The sequence below is a fragment of the Drosophila guanche genome, unplaced genomic scaffold (genome assembly GCF_900245975.1).
Source record: "Drosophila guanche unplaced genomic scaffold, DGUA_6, whole genome shotgun sequence".
In the NCBI taxonomy this organism is placed as follows: Eukaryota; Metazoa; Arthropoda; class Insecta; order Diptera; family Drosophilidae; genus Drosophila; species Drosophila guanche.
The window spans coordinates 6,100,128-6,127,159 of record NW_022995746.1 but is presented as its reverse complement, the minus strand read 5'-3'; the positions used below and the strand labels follow the sequence as shown (position 1 = coordinate 6,127,159).

The 27,032-nt window shown below is 43.5% G+C and overlaps 1 protein-coding gene across 3 annotated transcripts in view; it reads right to left on the bottom strand.

The window, feature by feature from the left end:
• The window catches only part of LOC117582652 (rap1 GTPase-activating protein 1), a 92,283-nt gene that overhangs the window by 30,753 nt on the left and 34,498 nt on the right, over positions 1–27,032 (bottom strand). For 2 of the 3 annotated variants that reach the window (XM_034270551.1, XM_034270552.1), the window contains exon 2: positions 14,812–15,025. In XM_034270551.1, coding sequence (XP_034126442.1) covers positions 14,812–15,025 — 214 coding nt within the window. Of the gene's footprint in view, positions 1–14,811; positions 15,026–22,397; positions 22,487–27,032 lie in introns of those variants that run through there. The other variant, XM_034270553.1, reaches the window with a different exon arrangement.

Below are 27,032 nucleotides of genomic sequence, written 5' to 3'. Positions count from 1 at the left end.
AGACAAAGCCAAGAGGCCTGGTGCATATCTCATGGCTAGCATCTAAGCCTTAGAGAACGTGGCGTATGCGCAATGTGGCCTACAAAGCGCACACAAAAGATGGAGCGGGAGCAACTAAACGAATTGCCGATATCCTGCAGTGTTTTGGTGTGCAAAAAATAATTTTAAAACATTTATTTAAGTCGTACTCAAATTTCAGCAAAATTATAAAGAATTTCTACTCTTTGCAGCAATTTTTTGGCACTCTTTTCGCCACAGAAATATCATTTTTCCCTGCGCTAAGCTCGGTCCCAATCCCCATCTACCTTCCTTTACCAAAAGGTATCTTAAAAAATGGCATATCTTGAGCGTGCAATGGCTTTTGGGTAGCCAATCTCTCGTGAGACCCACACACACACCGCAGATGATTATGATATACATAAATCTCCAGCGAAAAACACACCAGAGAAAAGGCAGCAAAGAAGGAGAAGATGCGATGAGTTGAAAAGCTGAGTTCAAAGACCGACTTGGCTCGGGCTAATAGATTTTCCATTGAGTTTCTTGCCGTTGGCGGCCAATGTGCCGTTGCTTTCTTCTTTGCAAATTGAAATGAAATTCTTTTCAAATCCCCAAATGGCTCTGCCAATGCGTTTGTTTTCTGCCAATTAACGAAACGAATGAGAAAAAAAAAAAAAACAGTTGCCGGCAGTAGGCCAGGCTACAAAAATCTTCAACTCGAACTCTCAGACAAATTATATTGTGTAAAATAATCAAATCGGGTGCCAATTATGTTAATTGATTGTAAAAGTCTACAGCTGGAGGGGGCCTGGCGCTCCATCTCCATCTGCGTCTTGTAGCTATTTTTTGTTTGCTAATTAAAAGCGAGATCTCGAAATGCAAAAATGTTGCAATTAGTTTTGTCAACAACGAAAAAGCAGACTTCCCACTTTAGGAAAATCCGAGCCTATTGGGGAGTTATTGGCACAGCTGCTGCTGCTGCTGCTGCTGAGGGGGGGCTACAATTTAGGCCACAAACGAGCCTCAGAGAGGGGAAGCAGCGGCGGCTGAGTATGTGCCAAATTATGTCAATGTTTAAATAAAACTTAGAGTCAAGCGATAACAGATATGCAAATACGAGACACTGAACGGAAAGAAAGAAAAGGAATTTCGGTAAACGAGAGCTCGAGAGAGCGGGAGAGACCTCAGAGACAGTGCAAACTTTAAGGGTGCGAAATGGCATAAGTGGAGTGAGACTTGGGGTAGAGTTCAGGATCGTTTATGGTGGAAATATGTATATGACAAAATCACGAGTCGAGTGAAGCAATCGATGCGATAAGAGCCAAGAGATAAGATTGTCTGTAACTGTAACTGTCTGATATGCAGATAAAACCTTTTGTAATTTACATGTGCTGCAGAAGAGGGTAGATAAAGCTACTGTATGTCTCAGAGATATCTTTATGAGGGGTTGCCTGAAGAAAGTGAAACCTAAAGAGCCAGCAGCGATATCCATGGCAGCCAATCGTACAGAGAGTGTTCATTGCCTTTGATTTTCCATGCAGTTTTACAGGGAAACCCCCTGCTCATTACATGCAAAAAATAATTCCCTGCCGTAGATAAGAAATAAAGAAATAAATAGTACAGATTTATATATACAATATTTATCCATAAGCAATTATTTTGTAACAATAAATAATAACTACACCAGAGCTCATATTTCTAACCACTTTTTTGCCTCTAAGAAACTTCCAAACTCCAACTAAAAGTACATACTCCATGCTGCCAACTGACTATCCTTTCTTGTAGATTTTCCCTTTTTGCAGAGTCGTGTCCGAATGTCGTGGCGTTATAAATGAGCCCCGATGATGACGGCAAACTTTAAAATTTCAACGAATGTGGCCATAAATCGAGTAGCTAGCGAGCAGCCCGCTGGTACGCCCCACTCTATGCTCCACTGTGCGTCCCCCCCGAGAGCTGTGTGTGTGTTTGCTTGGTTCTATTTCGAATGGTTGCTGTTTGCCGCTGCTGCCGTATAGTTCTTTTTTTATACGTTTTCAATTTGGGTCAATAACATTTGGCAACTTCAGCAGAGCAAATTGCTGCAGATCGGAATGAGCTGAAAAGTCAAAGCCAAAAAGCTAAAAAGGCGCCAAGTTCGTTCGACAATTGCAGCAAAAACAACAACAAAACTATTTTGTTCATTAATTATACATTAAAATAAGCGCAGAGCGTAATTTGCCATTACAAAAATAATTGTGTTCATTGCTAATTCGTTTGAGGTAAGCCGCAAATCAAAGTCCGCTCCCCATTATACGGTTTATCTTTGAATAAAATATAGAAAGCGATTAAAATCTATAGTTAAAAAAATATGGACACATAAACAACAGAAGAACAGCGGTGGAAAAAAGTGAAAACATCGCGGGAACATAATAAAGGTATTAACAGAATATTAAGTTGAAATATCTCTTCTAATTTATGAGCTGACATTCCCCCCGAACCCAACAGAAACTTTTACTTTTTTCTCGATATTTCTTCGACAAAAGATACAGCTACAAAAGAGTGACAGATTCTTTCAGAGTGAAACTTTTACTCAAAGCAGTTTCATAATTCTCTCAGAAAACAAAAAGGAAATATACGTGGGTGTGTGGAACTACAGCGAAGGGGCGGACCGTTTCCAGAACCGATTTCGCCATATAACCACTTTATTTGTCAACATTTGACATCGCACTGTCGCAAGTTTCTTGGCGTTCAATTTGTCAACCTATTGGCTGGGGCAGAGTGGCATTTCTTGGATATATGCCTCAAATGAGTGGCAATTTCTTATCAAACACAAAACTTTTATCACACAGATGGACAAAAGACCTTTCTCCACAAATCTTATCTGCAGTCTAAAGATAGCCAAAAGATACAGAGATACAAGTACCACTGTATGAACAGACCTCACTTTGAATGATGTTAAGGTAGTGACTGTGTAATCGTCTTGTGTAAGGTGTCAACCCCCCATATAAGAATGCTTTTCATTGTGTATGATTTTTCCATAGCTTTTACGACCAAACACACAATGCTGCCTGCCGTCAACTCAATGTCGTCAGCACACACACAACATTTAAAACATTACACAATAACAAAAAAAAGCAGAGGCAACAAAGAGGCAACAGCAATTGTGTGCTGGGTGCTGCCAATGCTTTTTTCATGCTTTTTAATGCCGCATTGTCATCACATTTGTTGCCATTACTTTGCTTATATATATAAACATGAAAATACTCAGTAAATCTATCTGTTTATATGTATCTTTCTATGGCACTCTGTGCAGAAAGCAATTGCTGAGGGGCGCTTGCATTCCCGAGAAAAATATCATTTGAGTCGCGTTTCATTTGAGTGAAATATAATTCAAGAGTCGTCTCATATGGTATAAGCAAACAATTCATGATATAAACAAAAGTACACGGAAAAGTAAACAAATAATAGGGAGGGGGAATCAAACATGAACAAATTGTTTATTTCAGAGCAGAATAAACAAAGGAATTTATTGCTGCAATAAATTATTATTGATTATGATCAAAGATATTTATTTAGCAGATTACTTATAGACTTTTAAGCTGCTGGAAGATGTTTTCCAATGCCAGAGATCTATGATTAAGTAAGTGCTAAAAATCAATCTTTGTCTAACAAAAAACTAAGCGAAAGACTTAAATTTTCCAAGAAGTATAATGGCTACAAATATATCCCCCTGCCAGACATATCAATCAGCACATAACTATCCCAATGCTAACACATTTATCATAGAAAAATAATTAATTTACAATACTTTTCCCTAACATGTAGCCGAAGAACCTTTGGGTATCTAGCAAGTTGAAGGTTTTTCGTGTCCTTATCTTTAGTTTTACTTTCCTTATCGAAGGTTCAATATGTTTCCTGTCTTACATTTCTACCTCTCTGTTTGTGTATTGCTACAACAACAGATCTCTGACACATCTCTGATATGCTCTGTGTGTGTTTTCTGCTCACATTTCTTGGTATTTCTCAATCGATATCCTCTGGCTTTCCCTTCGTCTCTGCTGCTGCTGTTATGTTTCTCAGTTTCATTCATCTATCAGTCGAGTGTCTTATCTGTCGTATGGGATCTGTCGCTGTGGGTAGTCTGTGGGATGTTGTACTACTACCTGCCCTTATCTGGGGCTGTCTCTGCCTTCTGTAGAGTATTTCCTTGCCTCTGTCTTCCTTCTCTAGAGCATTCTGTTGAGCATTCTCCTCCCTTCTGCTTTTTCTCTGCCTCATGCCTGGCTTTCCCTCTCTCTGTCTGGAGTTTCCCGCTTTCTGTGTGTGGGGCATTGTCTGCTTTTAATCAGTCTGAGGCCTCGCTGCCATCATCATCATCTAAATCATTATCATCATCATCGTGCTGGGGCCATTGTCAAACAGCAACATAAATAATTTTTTTCTCCTCTCTTTTTTTTTGCAAGCAAAATGCAAAATGGATATCCGGCGATGCCTCGTTCCAAGAAGGAAGTGAAGGCTTGGGGGCAGCCATTGACTAAATGAGGGAATGACTAAATGATGGAGGAGCGACTGCCATGAATCACTAAAAAGCGTCGCTGGCACAGACACAGACAAATCGAAGGGAAGAGTAGGGAAGTCGGGAGTCGACTCGCGTCGAATCTTTTCATTAGCGAGAGGTGCGTTTCATTTCTGTTCGGTTTCTGCTCCTCATTAATCGCCTGGCATTATGCAAGACACGCGCCTCCAGCACACAATACCAACAATCCATATGCATTATGCTATGGAAAGAACAACTTCTTCCCACCACTGCTCCTCTGGGGAGACCAGACCTACACCTCAATGGTGTGCAGTTGCAACTCTGCTGACGATCGTTAGTTTGCGTCTGCTTGTTGTCCATTTAAGGGCACAGACCAGCGGCTGGCAGTGGCGACAAAAAGCGAAAGCGAACCGCAGACCTTGAGGCGGGTTTTTCAACTCGTTTTGCCACCGGGGGGTTCTACCTAGCTTCCCCCCCTGGTACCACAATTTGTGGTAGGAGCAACTGTTTCAAGTGGTTCTCTGGCTCGCCCCAGAATTAGCTCTACAGAAAGGGAAACCTTGACATCAAACGCAGCGCGAAGAATTTCCCCACTCGACACACAGCTGATGATAGCATTGAAAGTATCTTCAAGCTACACAAAAGGGACACACACCGACAGTCAGTTGCTTACGAAATCGAAAAGAGGCACAGGCAGAGGCAGAGGCAGGGCTGTGCACAGAGAGTGAAAAGAGATGCGAATGAAAAGAAACAACAACAAAAAGTATCAGCGAAAGTTTTGTTTCTTTTTGTTTTTCAGCCACATCATCAGCAGGCAGGCAGGCTGTCTCATCATCATCTGCATCTACATCATCGCGCGGCAGACTGAATGGTGCCCCACAGATCTCAGACCCTCCCCCCCATCCCCCCATCCCTGCAGGCTGATGTGTGCCGCGGATTTTTCTGTGGGGGCGCACTTCAAACAAATACTACAGCAGACCTCGGTCGGTCGTTTGGGCCGCGGAATGATATGAAATCCCAAGCAAGCACCGAAATAAATTAAATAAATTAAATATATGGTTGGAATAGAGATAAAAACCAAACGAAAGCGAAGAAGAGCGAGCACACGAGAGAGGAGGAGAGACGATTGTGGGCAGGAGAATGTACACACGAGAGGGTAAGCCCATTTTCAAGGTGCCGATAAGCAGAAGAAAACAATTTTGGAAATGGCGAATCCATGGGCTGGGTATGAGTAAAAGTTTAGGTATAAGTACAAGTATAAGATGGATTAGAATGTGGAGATATCTAAGTATCTATGCCAAGGATTAAAGAGGTAATATAATAAGTACAAGTATAAGTGTGAGTATAAGAGTGAGTATAAGAGTGAGTATAAGAGTGAGTATAAGAGTGTGTATAAGAGTATAAGACGGAGTATAAGACTTAGTATAAGACTATGAAGGTCATGAAGGATTATTATAAGTCCACTTATAAGTACATGTATAAGAGTTTGCATGGTACAAAATATAAGACATAAAGGAGTAAAAGTCCGACTGCAAGTACCCAATTATAACCAGACATTAAGAGCACACGCTACAGAGATTGTGGGTAAAGAATTAAGATCCATTTTCAAGGTAAGCGATAAGCATTAAAAAAACAATTTTTAAAGTGGAATACTTAAGGTTATTTTTAGAGAGAGATTTAAGCAAGCCGGAACAAGGCTAAAACCCTTAATTGGAGCGTGCGATCTATGGCGAAAGCTGACAGGCAAACCTCAAAAGTTAAAATCCAAAAATATCTAAAAAAAATAAAACTATCTGCCAGAAGTAAAAGTGCGTAGGTAAAAGCTTCAAAAGGCTGGAGAGAATGCGGCTAATGGCCATAATGATGATGAATGTAATCGCAAACTCAATCACATGACTCCAATCATCATCATCACAGTCATCATAATTATCATTATGATCATTATGATGCTGATAATCATGAGTTAAACTCCCTGAAGAGTCGATGATTCCGCTTTCGCTGCCGGGCTATGCGGAGGCTGACTGGCTGCCTGGCTGCCCGGCTTGCCGTTGAGTGATTTATATGAAATGTGTCAACTCCGTTTCCATTTTGGGTTTTGCTTTTTTTCCAATCACTCAACAGATTCTTCTAGGTAGAGAGAGAGCTCTACAATTTGTATGCACTGTGTATCAGACCCTGTGTGTCAGACCCGGCCCGGCCCCTCTCTTGCCTTACGACATCAAAAAAATTACAAATACGGCACATAATTCCAAGCGTTCCCTGTGTTATCAGTGAAGCGTCTAAATCTGTGACTTTATTTAAATTAAGCAACTTAAAAGCACACACAGAAACACAGACACAGACTCTGTCACTTGAGAAGAAGTCATGTGTGAAAGCCGCAGCTCGGCTGAAACATTTTTATGGAAATTACAATAAAATATATGTTCGTTTTTTGTGTGCTTTTTTTGGTATTAAAATTGTTTGATAAGCCCCCGAATGCTGCTGCGGCAAGATCGTCTCTGATGACACCGTCTCAATGGGCACTAAGAACAGAACTTACAATGCGACAGACAGACGCTGATGGGGCACTTCGAAAGCCATTATCGGGTGTGGACATTAAAAAAAAGCTGAATGGAAAGGCGGCGGCAGGCAGACTCAGAGATAGTGGCTCTCAAACTGCAGTGAAGTTTGGTGGGGGATTGGTATGAATGATGTAAAGATTAAGGAATAAATGTAAGAATTTTATGTTCGAAAAATTAACAGACGCGCGCACATAAATCTCTATTAATTTTTGATCTAAGATCAAGCAGCGAACGTATAAAATTGGTTAAAAAAAGCGCACATAAATCTCCATCAGTTTTTGTTCTACTTGAAAAATGATTCAACCACTTTCAAGCCTACATCCAAGAGATACAATGAATACACCTCTAATAGCATAAAAGTAACTCTGCAAAATGAATTGTTCAACTTCCTTTTGCAGTTAATTTATTGCCCATAATGCCACCCACAGCCAAATCGAGTGCAGTCTCCCCACAAAACCTCTTTCAATCAGCAGCTCTAAAACTTTTCGTTTGACACCCACACACAGTGCTTTCATTTTGCTCCGTATCTCTCGCGATCTCGCTCTCTCTTTCTGTCTCCGTGGCAGTGCAGCGGCGGCAAACACGTTTGTGACTAACCATATTGTTTGTGCCAAAAAGGCAAAACAAACAGAACAAGCAGAACACAGCCCAACGAATGAGCCGAACAACATCAATTACAAACGCCCAAATTGCATTTAATTAATGGAAATGTATACTACCCCGGCTGCAATGACATTCGTTCTGGATTGGGCATACACTGCCACGAAAAAAAGCAAAGGATCACAGAAAGTGCAACAAATACTCACAGAAGTAACTAAAAATATTCACAGATTTATTGCCAACATTAACAAAGAAGTTTCTGGGAAGTCCAATCAAATGAAAGGGTAATTATCTGTTGATCACAAAAATATTTACAGATCTATTTCCAAGAATTGAATTGACGTTACGATCTGTAAGAGTATCCCAGCATGCGTTTCTCCTCAGCTAGCTGCTGCGACACCTCCTCCTACTTGTTTCGCTTTGCTATAATTGCTGGGTGTCACAATAGAATCCGCATTGGAATTGGAAACATTACAGGCGACGAGGGGCAGTGCAGGCAACCCACACACACAGCCCAGAGAGCAGACCTCAGACCCGTGCCACGATCCAATGGGACAGACTCGACTTGCAGTCGACTTACCTCTCGATTGTTGTTATTGTTGTTGTTGCTGTTGATGTGATTGTTGTTGGTGTTGCTGTGATGATGACTGTTGTTGCTGCTGCTGCTACTTTGATGGTGTTGCCCCTGATGATGATGATTGTTGTTGGTGTTGCTGTTGCTGTTGCTGTTGCCCGTTGAAGCAGATCCCGACATTCGCGATCCGGGTGAATCGCGCCATCTCAATACCCCCATAACGGCCTGACGCACCCAACGTCTCTCGGCGCCTTCGCTATAAAATGCCACCTTCTCGCCGATGGGGCAGCCTTTATGCTGCTGTGTTGCACGTTGCACAGGCAAACTCTATTGCCAATGCTGTTGTTGCGCCCCAAAAGAAGAGACTCAGACCAGCGACTGCATTTGGGAGGCTCGAAGGCAGATTTTTAGGGCAGCAAACTCCAGTAATAGTTTTGTTCTTGTCTGAGGTAATTGTTATAATTTTTTGCAACGTTTTCGTTGTCTTCCTGCTGCTGCGCGAGAGCCACAAAAATATATTTCTTTGTACGAATTTCTTTTCGTACGTTTTTTTTGTTGCTGTTTTTGTTTTGCTGCTTTACTCGTTTGACGGGTTTTTGATTTTGTTTTTGGTGTTTGGTGTTTGTGTGCGGGTTTTCGTACAGTGCTTGCCAAACTGTCGGTTCGACTTTCTGCGACTCTGCAGAGTCTGATCTCACACACGCCCGAGAGATCGGGGTTGGGGGAATGCAAATGAATATGCCTTTAAATTTCTAAGCAAACAATTTCACTCTGACACAAGCCACAAGATGAAGATACACACATTTAGCGTGCCTTATTTTTGGATATAATATTTAAATACTTTTGCTGTGCGTCGTGTGTGTGTGTTTTATTTTTGTCAAAAGGCAGACAAGACTCCGCACTTCACTCCAACAACAAATGACAAGAGCACACAGATACGGATGCACAGTTACGGATACACAGATGCACAGATACGAAGTTGCAGCTGCAGCAGCTACCCAATGCAGTTTTTGTTGTTGTTGCTTCTTCTTTTTTGGTTTATTGCACTCACAAAAATTTGGTGTGTTTTATTTTGGTTGCGGCGGCATGGAGAACCAGAGAAGAGCAGCAGAGAGAACCCCGTGTATCTTTTGCTTTTGCTCATACAAATAACCCAAAAACGTTTCGTTTTGAATTTACAACGAACAAAAATGTACGACACGACACAAGCGAGCGATCGGGTTGTTGTTTAAATTATATTTTTTGAATATTTAAATATTTCTTGTGAATATTTGTTAGTTAATATTTTTGCCTAAAAACTGTTTAGTTTAGTGTCAACGCAACGAAACTACTTTACGGAATTTGGATAAAAACTCGACATAATTTCTGTGTGTTCTCTGGTCGCGTCAGAAATATTTGTGAGATACATTTGGGGCCGCATAGGCCGCGCTTTCAAATCAGCCCGCCTTCGTATGTTGCTGAGGGGCCTAAAAATGTTGCTGGCTCGCACTCAAATGTTGCTGAGCACACAAGGGTCAATGAGAAGAGGCAAACGGGGAGCTAAAACTAAAAAGGTGGCAAGGAGAAACTCACTTGTATTTGGCAACATACTGTGAAAACTCAAACTGCAATTCAAATTAATAATTTTGCAAATATTCACAGCACATTGTTTATCAAACACGCTGAGGTAAGGCACGTAGCTGACTTGCAATGTTGCTGTAGCCTTCCATCTCATTCTCCCTACCTTGCCATGGCCACTTCAGACTTGTTTTTGCGCTGCCTTACTGAGCAAGCAGCAACATATTGCCGAGCGCAGCTGGCTGTTGCAAGCTGCTGTACACATGTTGCGTGTGTAGCTGCGTTTGCTGTGACAAAAACGTGTGTTAGAAGAGCACAGCTAGCTAATGTGTTGATTCGGCGCCAACTTTTGAATCGAAAAATTTTTTTGTTTTTTTTCCGCTTTCGAAATTATCATAAAAAGTACGAAGAACCCCCCCCAAAAAAAGGGAAGTACGCAGCGCATTAAAAGATTATAAATAAATATAAATACAAATATTCCACAAAATAATTTTTGCTCATTTCTGATAAGCGCCGCAAAACTTTCGAGGAACGTGCAACATGGTACGCGGGGGGCACGGGACTGCGGATAAGTGACTGACTACACAGAACTTTTGGTTGTTGATTTTGCTCTCCCACTTCTTGCAGAAGAAGCAAACAGCAATTTATGATTTCGCTTGTCGCGACCTTGGCATTCGAGCTATTAAATCTGTCGCAGCCAGCACCCCAACCATCCAACCACCCAACCATACCAAAGCCATACGCTGCTCGCTATATATAGTTGTGATTATGGTGGAAATATCTATGGAATACTCAAACGAACACGTCTTGGTTATAAACAAAATGTGACCAAAAAGCAGGCAAAGATGCAAGAAATTAAAGTATTTTTGGGGGAATTTGATTTTGCGAGGTGAAAGTAAAGAAGCGAGAGAACATTTACAGATGGAGAGTAAATAGAAGGAAACGTGGATGAATAGGCAGATAAATAAATGGAAAAATAGATGTGATTATAGAATTTATGATTGGATATAGATAAGGATGAATATTAAGACACAGAATTAGATGTAGCTGTAGGAGGAAGCTGTAGAAGTAGCTAGAAGATGTTTAGAATATGAGGAAGATGGTTAAATAGATGGAGAATTAGTTGGAAATACTTCCAGACAGTGGAACCCTAAGTGGAGCTATGGCGCAGGGCGCAAATTTGTGCTTAAAAAAGTGTAATAAAAGGGGAATAGATAGTTAGATGTAGAGCTGTCTGGCATGTCTGTCTACTCAAAAACAGTTCAACTCAATTCATAATTAGCTAGAAAGTAGTTGAAACCACACAAAGAAAGTGGAGAACAAACAGACAGAAAGATATGTAAATATATGTAAAACAAAGACAAATAGAAATGGATCGATTCATAAGCAAACAAACGGACAGACAAACGGACAGCTCAAAATGTGAACGAATGGAAAGACAGAAGATGGATAGGCTGACTCTCTGTATGAGCTGCTTCCGCAGTGCCAGTGCCTTCTTCTCATGGCTAATTGGTTATGCTGAACCCGCATCTCAGCCACAGAGCCCAAAAACCGCCATCGAGCTTTAAATTCCATGTGAAAAAGAGTTTTTTTCGTTAAGGTCTAAGGTTTGCTTAGTTCCTCTGCTGTCTGCTGTCTGCTGTCTGCTGTCAGCTGGCAATCAACAACAAAGTCAGCGAAGCAGCAACAAGGTAAACATCAGAGTCAGTGCCGCATGCCGCATGCCGCATGCCGCCGCAGAGAGAAATGGAGTTTGTTGCTGCAAGCAGAGGGATTATAGCGCCCCAGGGCTGGGGTTAAAGTCACAGCAACAAAAAAAAATGTACAAAAAATAGAAGCAAAACTCAAATTAAAGCGTGAAATAAATGGAAGTATCTTTGGCGTTGCATTGTTTAAAGGCAGAGAGAGAGAGAGAGAGAGAGCAAAGAGCGCCATAAAGATGCTTGCCAGAGGGAGAGAGAGGGGAAATTAAAAAGCCACGAATGAATGAATGAGTAACGGAAAGGTTGTTGTTTTCCACATGGCAAAGTTGAGGAGTTGCATGCAACAAGCGGAAAATAATTATAAATTTTCAAGTGCCCGCCAGGGTCTGAGGGTTAAAGTTATCTTTTCTTTTTGGGATAATTTAGAGGCCGCATTCGGATTCGTCTGATAAACATCTCGCGCGGATTTTCCGCCTTGCCACAGAAGTATCTTTGTATCTTTGTATCTCTGCAACTCCTCCATTTCATTCGGGGAAAAACACTTCCCTGCGACTGTGGAAGTAGATTTGCGGTCTCCTTTGGGTCTCTGGTTCTGGCTGACGACCATCGCAATTAACAACTTCAACGTTCGTTGCATCCACACACACACACACCACACACACCACACACACCCACACAATGACTGCTCAACTGTGCTGCAGAGAGGCAGGAAAAAGTGGCGGTTTGTGGCAGACAAATTGCAGCACCATTTGAGACAAAGCAAAAGACATGAGGAGACACCACAGAGACAGAGAGAAAAGAGCGCCGAGCGCACATTCTTCTAATGTGTGGGCCAGAGGCAAGAGCCCGTGAAAAATATGCTAGAAAAAACGGCAACTAAAACCGAAAAAGAAATATACATTTATAAATCCAACAAAAGTCGGAGGAGCTGCAGCATAAATTTACAGCTGAAAATGCCAGGCAGAAGGAGGAGAGCAAACACAATGGAAATCCCAGTTGTGCCTGGGAAAAAAAGGTACCGCAAAAAGGTAGAAAAAAAAGCTGACAACAAATAATAATAAAGGTGGAAAACGGTTTACTTCTAGGTGGATTTTGGCCAGGCTTAATTAGCCGCAGAAAAGGAGCAGCAGGCGGAGTGGGAGACATTCCGAGAACCAAACCCAGAGACATTCCCTCGGCAAGCACTTTATTAGCAGCCAAACTATGCCATAGGAATGGCAGATTAAACGTGCGAGAAACTATGCAGTAAGGGGGAGAAAATAGTTAAGAGAAGGGCCAGGGAAATGCCAAGAGAAAACTATGCGAATTAGAGAGGAAAATACACACACAGAGAGAAAGGAGGAAAAGGGGTCGTCCAAACAGGACGACACAGCAGGACCTTTGTCATTTTCTGTGGCATTTTGTAGCGCCGGCACGTGGCACAGTTTGACCACCACTGAACCGTACACAAGCTGCACTGAGAACCCAAATTCAATTTTCAAACTTGAACAAACATAATTTTCAGGGAAACAAAATAAAAGACAGACGACAGGCTGGCAACCCAGTTTTGCCTCAAGACGTTGCCCCAGACTGCTGGCGAGACTCCTTGCAACATCCACACATCCACACACCCCTCTCCCGTCACCCACTCTCCTTTTTCTATGAGAGCCCGCATAAAAAGTTTTCCAAAAAGGCACTCGACGTACCCGGGAGACGCTTGCATCTTGAGTAGAAATTGTGGCGGCAGGGATAGGGGTGAATGGAAGGATGAGGCAGCGCCCTGCACTTTGTTGCACTGCACACACAAAAAAAAGAACCACTTGTGGATAAGAGGGGGTGGGGTATAGGTGGGGGGTGCAAACATAGGCATACTGGGGAGGAACTCCTAGGACTCGCCCTGCGCTGTTTGCTGCAAAAGTTTGCCTTCGAAAATTTGTTGCGAAAACTAAATTAAAATCTGAAAAGGCCATTGAAAAGTGAAGCAGTGTGGGAAAGGCAGGGGGAACCACACCGAAAAAACTACACTTTATAATTCTTAAGGGCAGGGAAGGCCAAGTGGATTATGCTCTAAAAATTTGTTAAACTTTGCAAATAAAAACGAGGAAAGGAAACAACTTTGAGTGTGTGCTGGAGAGGGTTAAGCGGTGGCTTTGAGGGTTAAAGGGAGAACGATTTTATTCAGTTGGGTTCTAGAACTAAAACAATTGGCTGTTAAAGTTACAAAATGTATTTATTTGTAAGCAATTTAGTCGCTTAATCAGCCAGCATGCTTATAGTTCAGAACAAGTATTGCCGCCATCTACTCAGGCAGCAAGTGCCGCCATCTATCAGCTATGGCAGTCACTACCTGTCATAGCTATCTACTAGCCCACCAAGTGGCGCCACTGCAGCTGTTGCTGTTAGTTTCAAACTGCAACCGCTGGTGAGCGCCACCAGGCGGCTAGTAAGCGAAATCATCCACAACGTAGTTCCCGCAACAAGCGCATGACCACCAAAGCGCTACTTTGTCGGGCATTTAAGGTACTTTGGCGGCACTTTTGAGAACTTTGGCGCCAGTTGTACCAAGTGCTGGCGGGCCGGCTAGGGCGAGGGTAGTCGGGCGCACCAATCCAAGGGGCGCCTACTGCCAATAGTTTGCCCCAACACACAGTACTTTCATTCATTCCCCAATTCCCCCCTTATTTCAGACTTTAATTTAATGAAATTTGCAATAAAAATAAACCACAAACAAAGGCCAGAGCCAGTGGCCACACCTGACAGCTGCCAAAAACTTCAATAATGCCGAAGCGGCAGCTGAATTTTTGGATGGCAAGTAAATGTGTCGTAAAAATCGACAAACCACCACGCCACAACACATCTTAATCCCAAGCCGAAACCACACCCGCAACAATAACTGAAGGAACACGGAACCTCGAGGGTCCACGAGCTGCCTGTGCGGTGGCTGTCTACAATTTGCCTATTAAACGGATCTCTGGGGTTGCGCTGCGTGTCGCAGACAAAGCGCAGATTATGTCAAATTATACAGATGTTGCCACACGAAAAAGGTGCCCCACGAGCGTATGTACATGCAGCGAAACATTCTCTGCCATTGTGTGGCTTGCCCATTGTCCCTCCCATTGGCAATTTTTATGAGCCATTTCGTAGTGGCAATAAAGTGGGACATTTTTACTACCATTCCTGGAGAGATGCACTTTTATGGGTCAACCCAGAGGGCAGCGATTATTGGAGCACCAAAGCATATGCCCGTGGACTCCGCTATGTTGTCGTAGGTCGTGGCTGTACGCTGACCTTTTGGCCCTGTTTTTGGGGTAGGGGAGTACACACCTGTGAGAAATATGCGGGTAGAACGCATCGCTGATCATCCAGTCGCGAGCACTGCACACGCTCCAGAAGCTCAAACAGATCCTGCGTGGCACCGCGCAAACGTTCCGGACTGTGGGTGACGCTGCCACCGCCACTGCCACCACCGCCTCCGCCTCCGCCTCCTGCTGCTGTTGGTGGCTGCTTCTGTGTGTTGCCCATGAAGGCATGCTGACGCCTGCAACAAAAAGGAAAAAAGAAACAGGAAATGTTTTAATAATAATGCACGCAAAAAGCTAATCACTAGGGCAACATTTTGCAGAGTCTTCATTGGCAAAGGCACGCCACATGCAATCTGTTCATGGTTCAGCGGCAAGTCGCAGACGAGGCACAGCGACGACGCTTCAATTGAGTGAACAAACTCGAGTGTCACTTGAGGTAGGGGTTAAGGCGGTGCCTCTGACTTCACGATCGACAGAGTGCCACTACAGAGAGCGCACAAGTACTGTGCTGCTGAAGGGGTTCTCATTGGTTGATTTTGAGGTTCTTTGTCGCAGGGAAATGATTGAAAGGGTTAAGAAATCTCTGGGGCAGCATAAATGAGAGAAAGGACAGCCAAGAGCAATCGAAACCGAAAGTTAGAAGTTTTAAAGGAACTTCGCGTCATGCAGCAGCGCACCACTGCCACTGTGGCTTGCCTTTCCTTCACTGCTCCTTCACTCCGATCTCTCATTCTGTCATCAGTCGTGTCTTGTCGCTGCAGCATCTGTTGCTCGCTCCCCATGGACTCAGCTCCTATTACCTCCTCCACCCGCCACTTTGCTGTTCCACTTTCCTGGAGGAGCCACTTCAAACAATCAACACACAACATTCATGCAGTGGAAAGTATGGCAGGGACTCGTGATCGGGCTCATCAGCCTGAGAGTCGTGTCTTTTGATATCCTTTACCCATAACTGTCAGCCTGGCCAGAGGAGTAAGAACAGAGGTGTTAATTTATGAGTGACAACCAAAAGGAGTTCATGCGAGTCCTCCTCCGCTCCTTCTCCTCTGTTGTGGAGCAGTCCACAGACAGACAGACAGCTGCTGCAGCACATTATTGCCCAACTGAAACTGAAACAACAAAGTAAACATCCTCTCTCTCTGCTATTTTTCGGGCCATCTCTTTGCCTGTTCCTCAGGGAAGGACACTTCCATCCTGTGTGTGTGTCCCTCTCTTTGTCGTTTGTGTGTCAACATACAAAAAATTCACACACACCGAAAAAAATAATATTAATATCCGCTGGCGACAATCAAAATTGTGCGCCGCTTTCTGTGTGTAAAAATTGTTGAATGCTGAAAATATTTTCTGTCAAGAGTTCCCACTCATAATTCTGGCATTCTCACTGAAGAGTGCCTGAAGAGGAATTGCCACTTGATGAAAGTGTGGAAAAAGATGCAGAAAAATAGAGAGGCAAAAGGCTTGAGGGCTTCTTGACTAAAGGAAAGTAAAGAGCGAGCTTAAAGAAAGGATGTGGCATTTTTTGGGATTTATTATGGTCAGGGAAAGTGAATTTTAAGGTGCCAAAAATATTGCTGGAAATTATAGAAAACAATTCAGCTCTCGCAAGTGGCAAACAATTTTTATTGGAGCACATTTTGCGACTATAAAATACGTTAAAAATCTAAAACCTCAACAAAAAACTCAACCCTCAATCGGAACTTCAACTAGGATATATTTCTGCCATAAAAAATGCTTAAACCCAACAACCTTCATTCAATTTCACTGCTCAGCAACAGGATTTTGCCTTTCAGCAGCCAATCGCTTCATATTTCTCTGCACTTTTCCAGCATAAATCAAACTACAACGGCAAGAGGATATTTTTAGTGTTTTTACAACTCTGTGGACATGGAAGCAGCAACTGCAAATTTTATAGCATTTTTATGACAATTTTTCACATGAATTGTGTGCCGAATCGTCAATGAAATCGAATATTTGCCATCAAATTGAGCGAAAGTCAGAGCAGGGATGAAGGACTGCATGGAGGAAGCGAAGATGTAGGCATGAAGGGGCGTTGCAGGCATGAATGATGCATAAATGAGCGCTACATTTATGACCATTTCTTGCCCTATTACAAGTCCAAAGAAAACTGCACAAAATGGCACACAAACAATGGACACCCCGCCGAGGTTTAACCTACAGTTAGGAGTGCTGCTGGCACAACTCATGTTTAACCTACACTTAAAATCTGCAAAAAACCACCCACAAAAACACACACAGCAGCCGCTTCCTGCGGTTACGCCTGCGCCCCGAAAACAGAACAAAAAGCAGAAGGTATCCGGCACTCCGGCACTCCGGCACTCCGGCACTCCGGTTTGCAAGTATTTGGAACCATTGTATGGCACAATCCGCGTCTCATTATAATGCAATTTTCAGCCCAACAGAACACCACCCACACAATTAAAACCTATTACACGGCAGAGAACAAAAAGCGTTAATTCTGGCATGGCACTCCCTTCCTTCCCTTTTGGTCGAAATGCCCAGAAAAATGTTCATTAAATGCAAATTTATGGGCAGCAAAACTTGCACCTCCCCCCTCGAGCTATCTGGGAGCGTAGCTGCCGACTCCTGCCTCATTTGGCATGCGCAGCGCATTGCGCGTGTTTAAAGTTTAGCCGCAAAATGTTGCAAGTGCTGGAAGGGGCAGAAGCAGCAGCAGGGGGGGGGGAGCGTGGGTGAACCATGGGGTCATGTGTTAGAAAAGAAAAACAATTAACACAAACAGCAGCAAGAACAAAAGCCATGTGTGTGGTGTTGACAGTTCATTGCAGTGGGGAAAAGTCCACAAGGGGCAAGGAGGGGAGAGGAGAGAGGAGCGCGCTTGGCATAGGGCAAAACTCTTTTTGGGTTAAATTATTCCCAAAGAACGGAGAGAAGAAAGAGCCCAACGACAGACATTGTGTGTTGACGTGGGAACTACACAAACACTTGTTAATTCGATCAAGAAAATACAAGAAAAGACACAGGAAAATGGTAAGGGAAAGAGTGGAAGAGTGGAAGAGCCAGAGCAAAGACAGAGAGGATGTACCCAGATTGAGCGCTGATTAGGAAGCTGGCAAAGAACACCCTGAAGTCAGTGCAGAAGAAAGGAAATTCTATTTTAGGTGGGTTCGATAAGGAGTTGAGATTTGTATTGTCTTTTGGGGGGAGTTTCCCTAGCAGCTAAGGAAGGAAGAAAGAGAGCGAGAAAGGCGGGATAAATGATGAAGAAAGATGCAGGCAAACAGAGGAAATTTCGGGTTAAAGTAAGCAAAATGAGTGGAAGAATATGGCCCTCAATGTAGCCCTCAAATACTTTAGAAATTAATTTACCAATTACAATTTTCCATGACATTTCCCTGGGCGCTAACGCGAAAACGTTTCCCAACTCTCTTCCCTGCTGCATTGAAAAGCGACAGGAAATGTCCAAGCGCAAAAGGAAATCAAGTCCCAAAGGAGAGACACACACACACAAAGGCGGCATGGAGCGAGTAAAAGTCATAGACACTGATGCATTTTTCCCATTTTCCAGCTAATAATGGGTCACACAAGTCACAGCTGAAAACTAGAGCAGAAAATGCAGATAGCAATCGCCACAGCACAGGCACAGGGCAGAAAGCAGGGAGGAGCTGGGGCGCCTGGTGCTGGAGTGCGATGCACTCGCTCTGATAAGCGGCAAAACAGGACACAGGACACAGGACACAGGACAGCGGACATGTGTGGCACCAAAAAGTCAACTCTGACCAGGCGGCAAAGGGGTCGTTGACAGCACACACACAGAGATCCCTAACGTCCTGTTTTTAATACGAGTGCAAGAGGACTCCAAGTGCTTGCCCTTCGAAGGGAAATTTATACGAAAAGTACGTGGAAAAACCGCATGAAAATGTGTGTAAAGTAATGCCAAAAAAATTTGACATCACATTTATGATTAATGTTGAAAATGTTGGACAAGGTGGCGGCTGAGAAAAATGAATTTCAAAAGCAAAGAAAAATGCTGAGACCAGGAAATGCATTTCCTTAGGGTTGCTGCCGGGCTCAACCCCTTTTCTACTCTCTTTTCTTCTACTTCTGCCGCTGATCCTTCCACCAATGTATGGACATCACTTTGGTTCATTTTCACATTATCCTCTGTGTCGCGGCGGGGTCTGCTGCCTCGTGAATTGTCATTAAAATTAGTTCCAAGAGAAAGTCGCCGTTTCCTTGGCGAGCTGAAAGTTTTTCTCATTTCCGGAGTGCCACAAGGGGGTTGCAAACCCGTTCTCCCCCCTCATAAATGCAACACGTTCCAAGCACTCGAACGGACACAAACCGGAGACTCTGATGATATCCTTCAAGGAAGTACAGGCAATCCTTCTGGCTCATAAATTAGCCACAAAATTTGCCGGAAAACTTGCATCATCCTATACGAAATTTACATATTTTTAATCGTTCCATTTGGTGCCCGCTTTTTGGGTTAAAAATTACACAAATTTGGTGAACATTTTCCAGTTTGGAAAATTTATTGCCGCAATCAAAGCGAAGAAAGTCGCAAAGGAAAAGGTGAAAGGTGAAAGTAACAGGAAAGGAAAGGCAGCTGTGGTCAGCAGAAGATTCTGGGAAATTTCTCTAACAAATTGCGATGCTGTTTGAGATTCAGATTAAGGATTGACACCAAGTAGCGACCAGTTCTAGCTACAGATTCCCATCTTTCAGTTATAAAAAGGGTAGCAAAGTTGACTTGTTGTACAGCATTTGGATGGCAGGATCATGCAACCTTTTGGTCCCATTTGAGGATGATTTTCAATTGGGATTGTGTGCCATTTAAGATGAGAGTTCAGCAGAGAGTTCAATGAGGCAGCAGCAGCAGATCTGAAGTTGGGACAGCTTAACTTTTAAAGTGTCAAAGGGCGGGAATATCTGCTTTTTTTTGTCACTTCCAGCTTCCATTTTCACCACAAAAAGACTCCCCATGGACACAATTACTAATTGCAGCGCCTCTGCCGCTCTTTCCGCACCAAAAAGTCGCGTCTAAATATACTAAAACGCAAAGCGACATCAACAAGTCAACAAGCCATTAATTCTGGCCATCTTTTTGCCCCACAAATGTGCCTCCCCCCCCCTGCTGCAGCACTTGAAGTTCAATTTGACACGCTATTCCCATTCCCCCCCTGTGGCAGGGAGGCAGCTCCTCGCGGAGAGGCACAACCTGTTGCCCAAGTGCAAAATGCAGCATGAAAATGCTGTGGGTAATAACCGTTTAAATGTTGATATTTTTAATGACCACAGCGCGGGGGGTGTAGCGGGGTGGGGCATGCAGCGAGGGGTCACTTTGCATATTAATGAAGCGCTTCGTCAGTTAGTCAGCGAAGCTATTTATAAGGCACTGCCCTGCCCGTCTCCTCCTGCTGTTGCTGCCTCTCTGCCTTTCTTTCCTGCTCCTTTTTTGGTATTGGAATTAATGTGGACAAGGCACGCGCTTCTTCATTTTGCACGTGCCACAACGCAATCCCTCCGCCCCGGCGACTGCCAAAATATTTGGCGCGTTTTTCTGACACATCAGCCGGCACCTCGCTCTGCGTTACTCATCGATGGCTTCGAACGATATCTTGTATCTTGTGGCGACTAATCCACTGCCTCAGCCAGCTCTGCCCATTCCCCACTCTTTGTGTGGGCGTCCCAGCAGCTCCCCGAAGGTCGAGACTTACAATCTTTGGTGTCAAATCTTTGCCTCGGGGTCTAGCACCGCCGCGGCTTCTCGTTAATTTGCAATTATCTTGTGGGCTGTGTATTGCTTGCTTAATAAACAAAAAAAACCCGATCCACCCGTCAGATGGATCGACGGAACTGCGCGAAAATTTTCCATGCATTTCCGCTAAGCCCGAAAATTGTGGACGCTGATTGAAGCGACATTGAGGGATGACCGTATCGCCATCCGATTGAGAGATTGATGGATTGCTCGCTGGCTGGGTTGATTGTTTAAATGCTTAACTGGTAGCCAGTTGCGAATGTGTGGCAAGTCCAGCGTGTTAGTAGGTTAAGCGTTAAGCGTCGACACGTCAATGGGGGGCGATTATTACGACACTCATTTGGAGGAGCGTTTAAAACAGCGTGGCTGGGAGTGGAGTGTGAAGCGAACAGCTGGGGAGTCAGCGATTAAAGTCGCTTCGTAGTGTGAAGTGTAAAGCGAGCGTTTTAAACCGCTAGGAGGCGTGTTGGCAGCGTTTTAAGCGCGTGTTTTGCGCATGCAGCAAGAACATCGAACATCGAACTTGCTGCGCGACTTTTCAAGCGTTCTCTAAGCGAATCTCAGTAGCTTTTGATGGGAAATTGTTTATATATTTTGTAAATTTAATTCTAGTAGCGAGTCTTTTAGGATAAATAAATCTAGTTTTAAAGTTTTTAGTTTTCCTCATTGGCGGCGCGTTTAAAGCCGCGCCTTTCAATTAACCTCTGCTGCTGCTCAAATCGCGCGCGTTTCCCGCACTGCTTCTTCCTGCTGTATGTATAAAAAACGCCTCAAATTATTTTGATTGCCTGCTAATGCTGCAACTTCCTCCACGAATGCAGAGACGAGGCTTCTAATTATGTTGTTGCTGCTGCTGTTTCATGTCTGTTGGTCATTTACCACTGACTTTCTGACTTTCCCCCACCCCCGCTGCAGCACCACCCTCAACCTATGCCTTAGGGAAACAGTTGGTTTTAGGTGCGGGTAAAGTCGCGTTGGAGTCGCTTATGATTGCACGTCTGCGATCTCTGTTTGAACTCTCCTGCAGACATTGAATACATTTTTTTTTTGGCCACATTTGCTGTGTGTGGGTTTCTGGCCAAGTGATTTACCGTTCAAAGCCGCTGCCTCTGCTGATGCTAACAAATCGATAAGCAATGAGCATTAACTTATGGGCAACACTGTTTGCCCATTGACTTTGCAAAAAAACAAATTCCACTAAAAAAAACACAAGACCGAATGACATCCGGACGGAGGAAAGGGTGCGAAAAATAACAGCCGCAGGACACCGAAGGGGTTAAGGCATATCACCTTACACAGGGTTTTCCCTACCCTCCGCTCTGCACTCTCCTCACACAGCTGTTACATCGAAAAACCATCATCATCATCATCATTCATTAATCATAAATTTAATTAACAAAACAGCCTCAAAAGGAACTCGAAGGAGGCAACACAAAGGAAAAGGGTTCTTCCTTGAAGGAGCGTATACATAGCCCCGTGATAATCCCCCTGATAAGCCTCTTTTTGCGAACATTTTCTGCGGTTTGTTTTTGGTTGACAAAGGGAAAAGCCAAGCAAATAAATGACAGAATGACAGGCGACTGGCGCAAAAATGCTAAATGAAAAGTGAGCAAAAGGGATGGGAAATTTACATATTTTATGCAACTGATGCGCGACATTATTTAGGGGCGCACTCCACACGAGTGGCGCAGCCTGCCTAATTATGCCACATTTCACATTCAAATGCCACAAATCACAAATAATTTCCATAATTTCTGCACACACCAATAAGAGATACGAGAGATGGGTTTTCAGGGTTCTGTCAATATTTGCGTGACGTTCCCCCCTTCCGTTTTGCTAATGAATTTTGGAATCAATTTTATACGTACAGCAGATTTTTCATGTAACGTTTGCGTGCCACCAGTGTGTAGGATTCTTTGTGTGTATGCGTTAAGTATTTCATTTTGTTTTTGTTTTTGAGATCCAAAGTAGTTTTTTGTAGTTGAGATTCGAGTTTTTGGCTATGCGACAGGTAGGCTACGGTTGATGCTCTCCTCTTTCATAGAGATTCGGGTCTCACAGTTCAGGTATAATTCACTTAGCGTTTGCTTAGGTCAAGAAATAACCTTTGTTCCCTTTTTTTGTTCACTCAAGAGAGCAGGTAGAGTTCCCTACTTATACACAAATATTGCACTATTGAATTTTTATACTAAAAATCACTTTATTTGGTTCGGCATATCTTGTAGTTAATACAGTCGTTTAGTTCGAGTTGCGTTCAAACATACGCGCTTGTCTCGCAGTTCGTTCTCTTCCGCATTCGTTTCGTATTTTACGCACTTTATTTTTGCCCCGTTTTTGTGACCCACTGAACGGAACCCCGCGATATGTACAACCGAACGGCACAAAGTTTCAACGAATATTGTTTTCCAAGCGAATAAATTATAAACATAAGACCGGGAATTCTGTGCGTGGAGTTGGAGTTGGTTGTAACACCGGTTTCCACCCTAACAGCTAGCTGGTGGCAGCATGTTCGCTTGCTAGGTTCGATCGGTGCGAGGTTCGTAGCGAGGCGCAGCTTGTTCTTGGGTTCGCTTCGTGCGGTGGAGGCTCGTTCGCTGATGGCTCACTTGCTTGAAGGGTTCGGTTCGTTGTAGTTCGATTGAAGGTTCGATCGGCTCCTGGTTCGAGGCAAATCTTCTATTTGTCTGTTGTTCGCTTGAGGTTTGTTTGAAGTTCGCTTGAGCCTCGATGTGGTTCGATCAGCTGGAAGTCCATTTGTCTGCCTGTTCGTGGAGTTATTCGGTTTTTATCAAGCCATAATATGGAATTATAGCAATCGAGCAAATAAAACCCGGGCACCGCCGAACAGAGACCACACCGGATATGCGCCGTGTCACAAAAGGCCTGCTACGTTCTTTGTATTCATGTTGGGGTTGGACCCAGCCCATGTCCGAACAATAGGCCTGTCTGCCTGCTGGCTGTGCTATCCTATGGGTATGGCATGTCTCGGGCGCGGACAGTGTTCTTTCTGTTCCCTTCTATAATTTCAACCAGACTTGGACATATGCAAAACAATGACATGTACTGTACGGGGGGGGGCTTTGGAAATAAAGTCATTAACACCTGAAAAATGAAACTGACACTGAACATGGAACATGGAACCTGAAGCTGAAGCCGAATCTGGACTGAGAGAATTCATTGAACCTGACAGATCAGATATCAAAATAGAGGCGAGACATTGTCGAAAAGATATCACAATTAGTTGCCTGAATGCCACATCCAATTTTAGTGCTGGAAACTGATGGTCTGATGGTTCGTTTTCATTTCAGGACCGATCTATAGATTTACATATTTTATTTCTTGCTTATTAATTTTTCTGGCTGATTTTATAAATGTTCCCTAGGCTCATCTTCCTGCGAGTTACTTCCCTCAGCTGGCTGCTCCTCAGTTCCACTGCTGCTGTCTCCGTACAAAGACAAATCCATTTCTGAGCAAATCTCTTGAATGAGATACTTTTGCTGGCGCTCAAACTCCTGCTGCATGCGTTGACGCTGCTCCTGCTGGTACCGCACCAGCTGACTGACTCGCTGATCGCGTTGGGTCTCTCGCCGGAGATAATTTCTCAGCCCCTCCATGTGGCTGGGGGCCACCTTGTGCTCGTTCAGGGTGCGCTCGATCAATCGATCGATCTCTTGCTCCAAACTTGTTTGATCCAACTGCTGCCTATGTGGTTGCTCCTGCGCCTGCTCCTTTGACCTTGTGCCAACGCTCTTCCCACGCTGAAAGTGCGCCTCCGCTTCCGCCCTGCGTTGCAAGTGCTCCCTCATTAGCTGTGAAGGCTCTGGCAGCGTACAGGAGGACGATCGTTCAACGTTCCCACCGCCGTCAGCTCTGTCGTCATTCAGTGAGGGTGTTGCACTTGCGTCTTGCAGGTTCCGGCCCTGCCATAACACAGAGGCTGGCTCAGTCGGGGTCGTGGCTGTGGCTTTAGTGACCTCCTCCTGGCACGGTTCGATCTCCTCGAAGAACTCTTCCACTGCTTTATCCATGCTGGGATTTTATTTTTACATTTACTTGACTGCTTTAATTTTGATGGAGAAATGGCATGTGACTGAGAAAAGAATAAATTAAAGTTATACAAGAGGGAAAGGCTACTAGAAACCAACTTTGGGTGCTGCAAAAGTAGTTCCAAAATTAGATTTCGTTTTCCTTGCCCATAAAAAACTTGCTCGAAAGCCACAGTAGCAGTTCCTAAGATCTTACTCTAGACATTTTCCTTCATTTTCCTTCCTAATTAGCCCACTCCCTTCGGTAGTGAGTTCCCTCTCCTGTCCCTTCATCTGTTGTCTCAACAGTCAACACCCATCAGCGTCTTCCACAGACTCAAACAGCTGACATAATGCCTGCACTGGATCTAATGATCTAATAAGTAACTCCTCAACCTAATCATTAAAATTCAATTCGTTTTCTTCAAAGAAAGGAGAAAAAAAGGGAACAGAACCCTTCCCCCAGCCACTGCCACTTCCACGGTCACTTCCTCTTGTTGTTTGCCTCCGCTGCAACTCTTTTTGCTACCTGATAATACATTTTGTGCTCCCATTTGCAACGCTTTATTAACCGTGTTTTCGTTTACTTTTTCCATCGCACTTTTATTATGTTTTTCCAATGTTTTTCCAATGTTTATTTCCACTTCTTGGCCACTTCTTATTCAATTTCTTAGACATTTGCAGGCCCATAACTTTCTATGCATTGTTTTGTTGGTGTCTAATGTTTCTTGGAACTTTTCTAGCTGCCTCTCAGCGAGTTTATTTCTCTTGCCATTTACCAGACTTTTCCTTCTCTCTGTAGCCATCTCCCTGCCATACATTTTCCTCTCTCTGTAACCATCTCCCTACCACATCTCTCTCTCTCTCTCTCTCTTGTTCTCTTTCTCCCCCTCTTCATGTTTGTTTCTTTGGCTTTTCTGAGGTTTCTTGTGTTTTAATGGTCCGTTCCGCTAGTCACTCAACGCTCAGCACCTCATAATTCCCATTGTCTTTCGACCTGTCCCGTCTCGTACCGTGGCGTAGCCTCTGTTCGGGGTCTTGGTCTCCCCCTTTTGGGTGTGTGATTATGCATACATAATCACGATAATCAGGCTGCTGCCTTCTTATGGGCCTGCTTCTGGCTTTCAATCCAATGAGTTGGAATCATCTTCACATTCCTCCCCTTAACTTCACTTTCGTCTGGGCTTATTTTTTATCGCTTCTTTAACTCTTCTGCAAGTCTCTCTCTCTCTCTGTCTTCTCTATTCTTGTATTTTTCTTTTATATATTTTTGTTGTTGTTTTAAATTATGCAAATTTGTTGTGCGCAGCTCTGTTTATGTGTGTCGTCGTCATCATCATCATCATCATCATCATTATAAACATCATTAACAGCCATGGCGCTAGCTTGACGACGCACTCCACCCAGATTTATATTTTTTGTCTTTCTTGAGAGACTTTTTTTTTCGTAGCTTATGTTTTTTTATGTTTTTTTAATTTGCAGCTCGCTTCAAGTGGAGGTGCCCCTCTCGCTCTCTCTTTTTTCTATGCAAATTCTCTCTGGCATTCACTCATTCCAATTGTCATCTCAGGTGTCAAAGGCGCAAGCGCACGCGTTTCTCACCCTCAGAGACCTCAGCCAGAGGGTCTCCAAAAGGTACAGCCAGGGTACATAAAGAGAAGGGCACATCAGACCCAAAATCTACCTTTAACCTTTATCCACCCCTCAAACCCTAGGTACTGAGGGGTAAGCATGGCTACAAAAAAAATCCTGTTTTTTCATTCAAAATTTTCGGTTTGAATTTATAATTTAACTAGGACTCTGATTTGTTCGCTCAATTGCCAGACGTTTGATTTGTAATATTTCCCATTTTTTGTACATGTTTTTATGGTTGAAATTCGAATCAAAGAATTAGCATAATTTTATGAATTTGAATGTGCGTCAATTGGCAGCAACAAACCATAGAAAATGCAGCTAAATAAACTATAAATTTGTCGAGAGCAGGGGCTGTGCTCCTTTTTGAAGGTGGGGTTACCCTGCGATTGGAGAACAATTCTTTAATATATATTATTATTCATGCTGCGGTGTGCAGCGGCTTGTGGCAGGGATTTATGTGTGTAGATTGCACAAAACTTTGAATAAATGGTGAATATTTTAACACAAAGTCTTTCTTTTAGCCCAACGCATACCCCTATCAATGGCTTTATTAAACCCCAAATATGATTATCCCTTCGTTGGTTAATCACTGCCGACCTTCCATTCATTTCATTTATGTTTGTTAAGCTCTGCATACACCCCAGCTGCGCTGCACAATTTCTCCTCATTAAGTCAAATTCATATTCATTGTTCTGTTTGCCCCCCCCCCACGTGTGCATAAAACCACAGCCCCAACCCCATTTGACCCTGACATTGATAGCAGACATTAACCCATGACATCCCTCCGCACAAAAACGAATCCAAAGCCCACAAAATATACGAAACTTTTGTTCCCACAGCAGC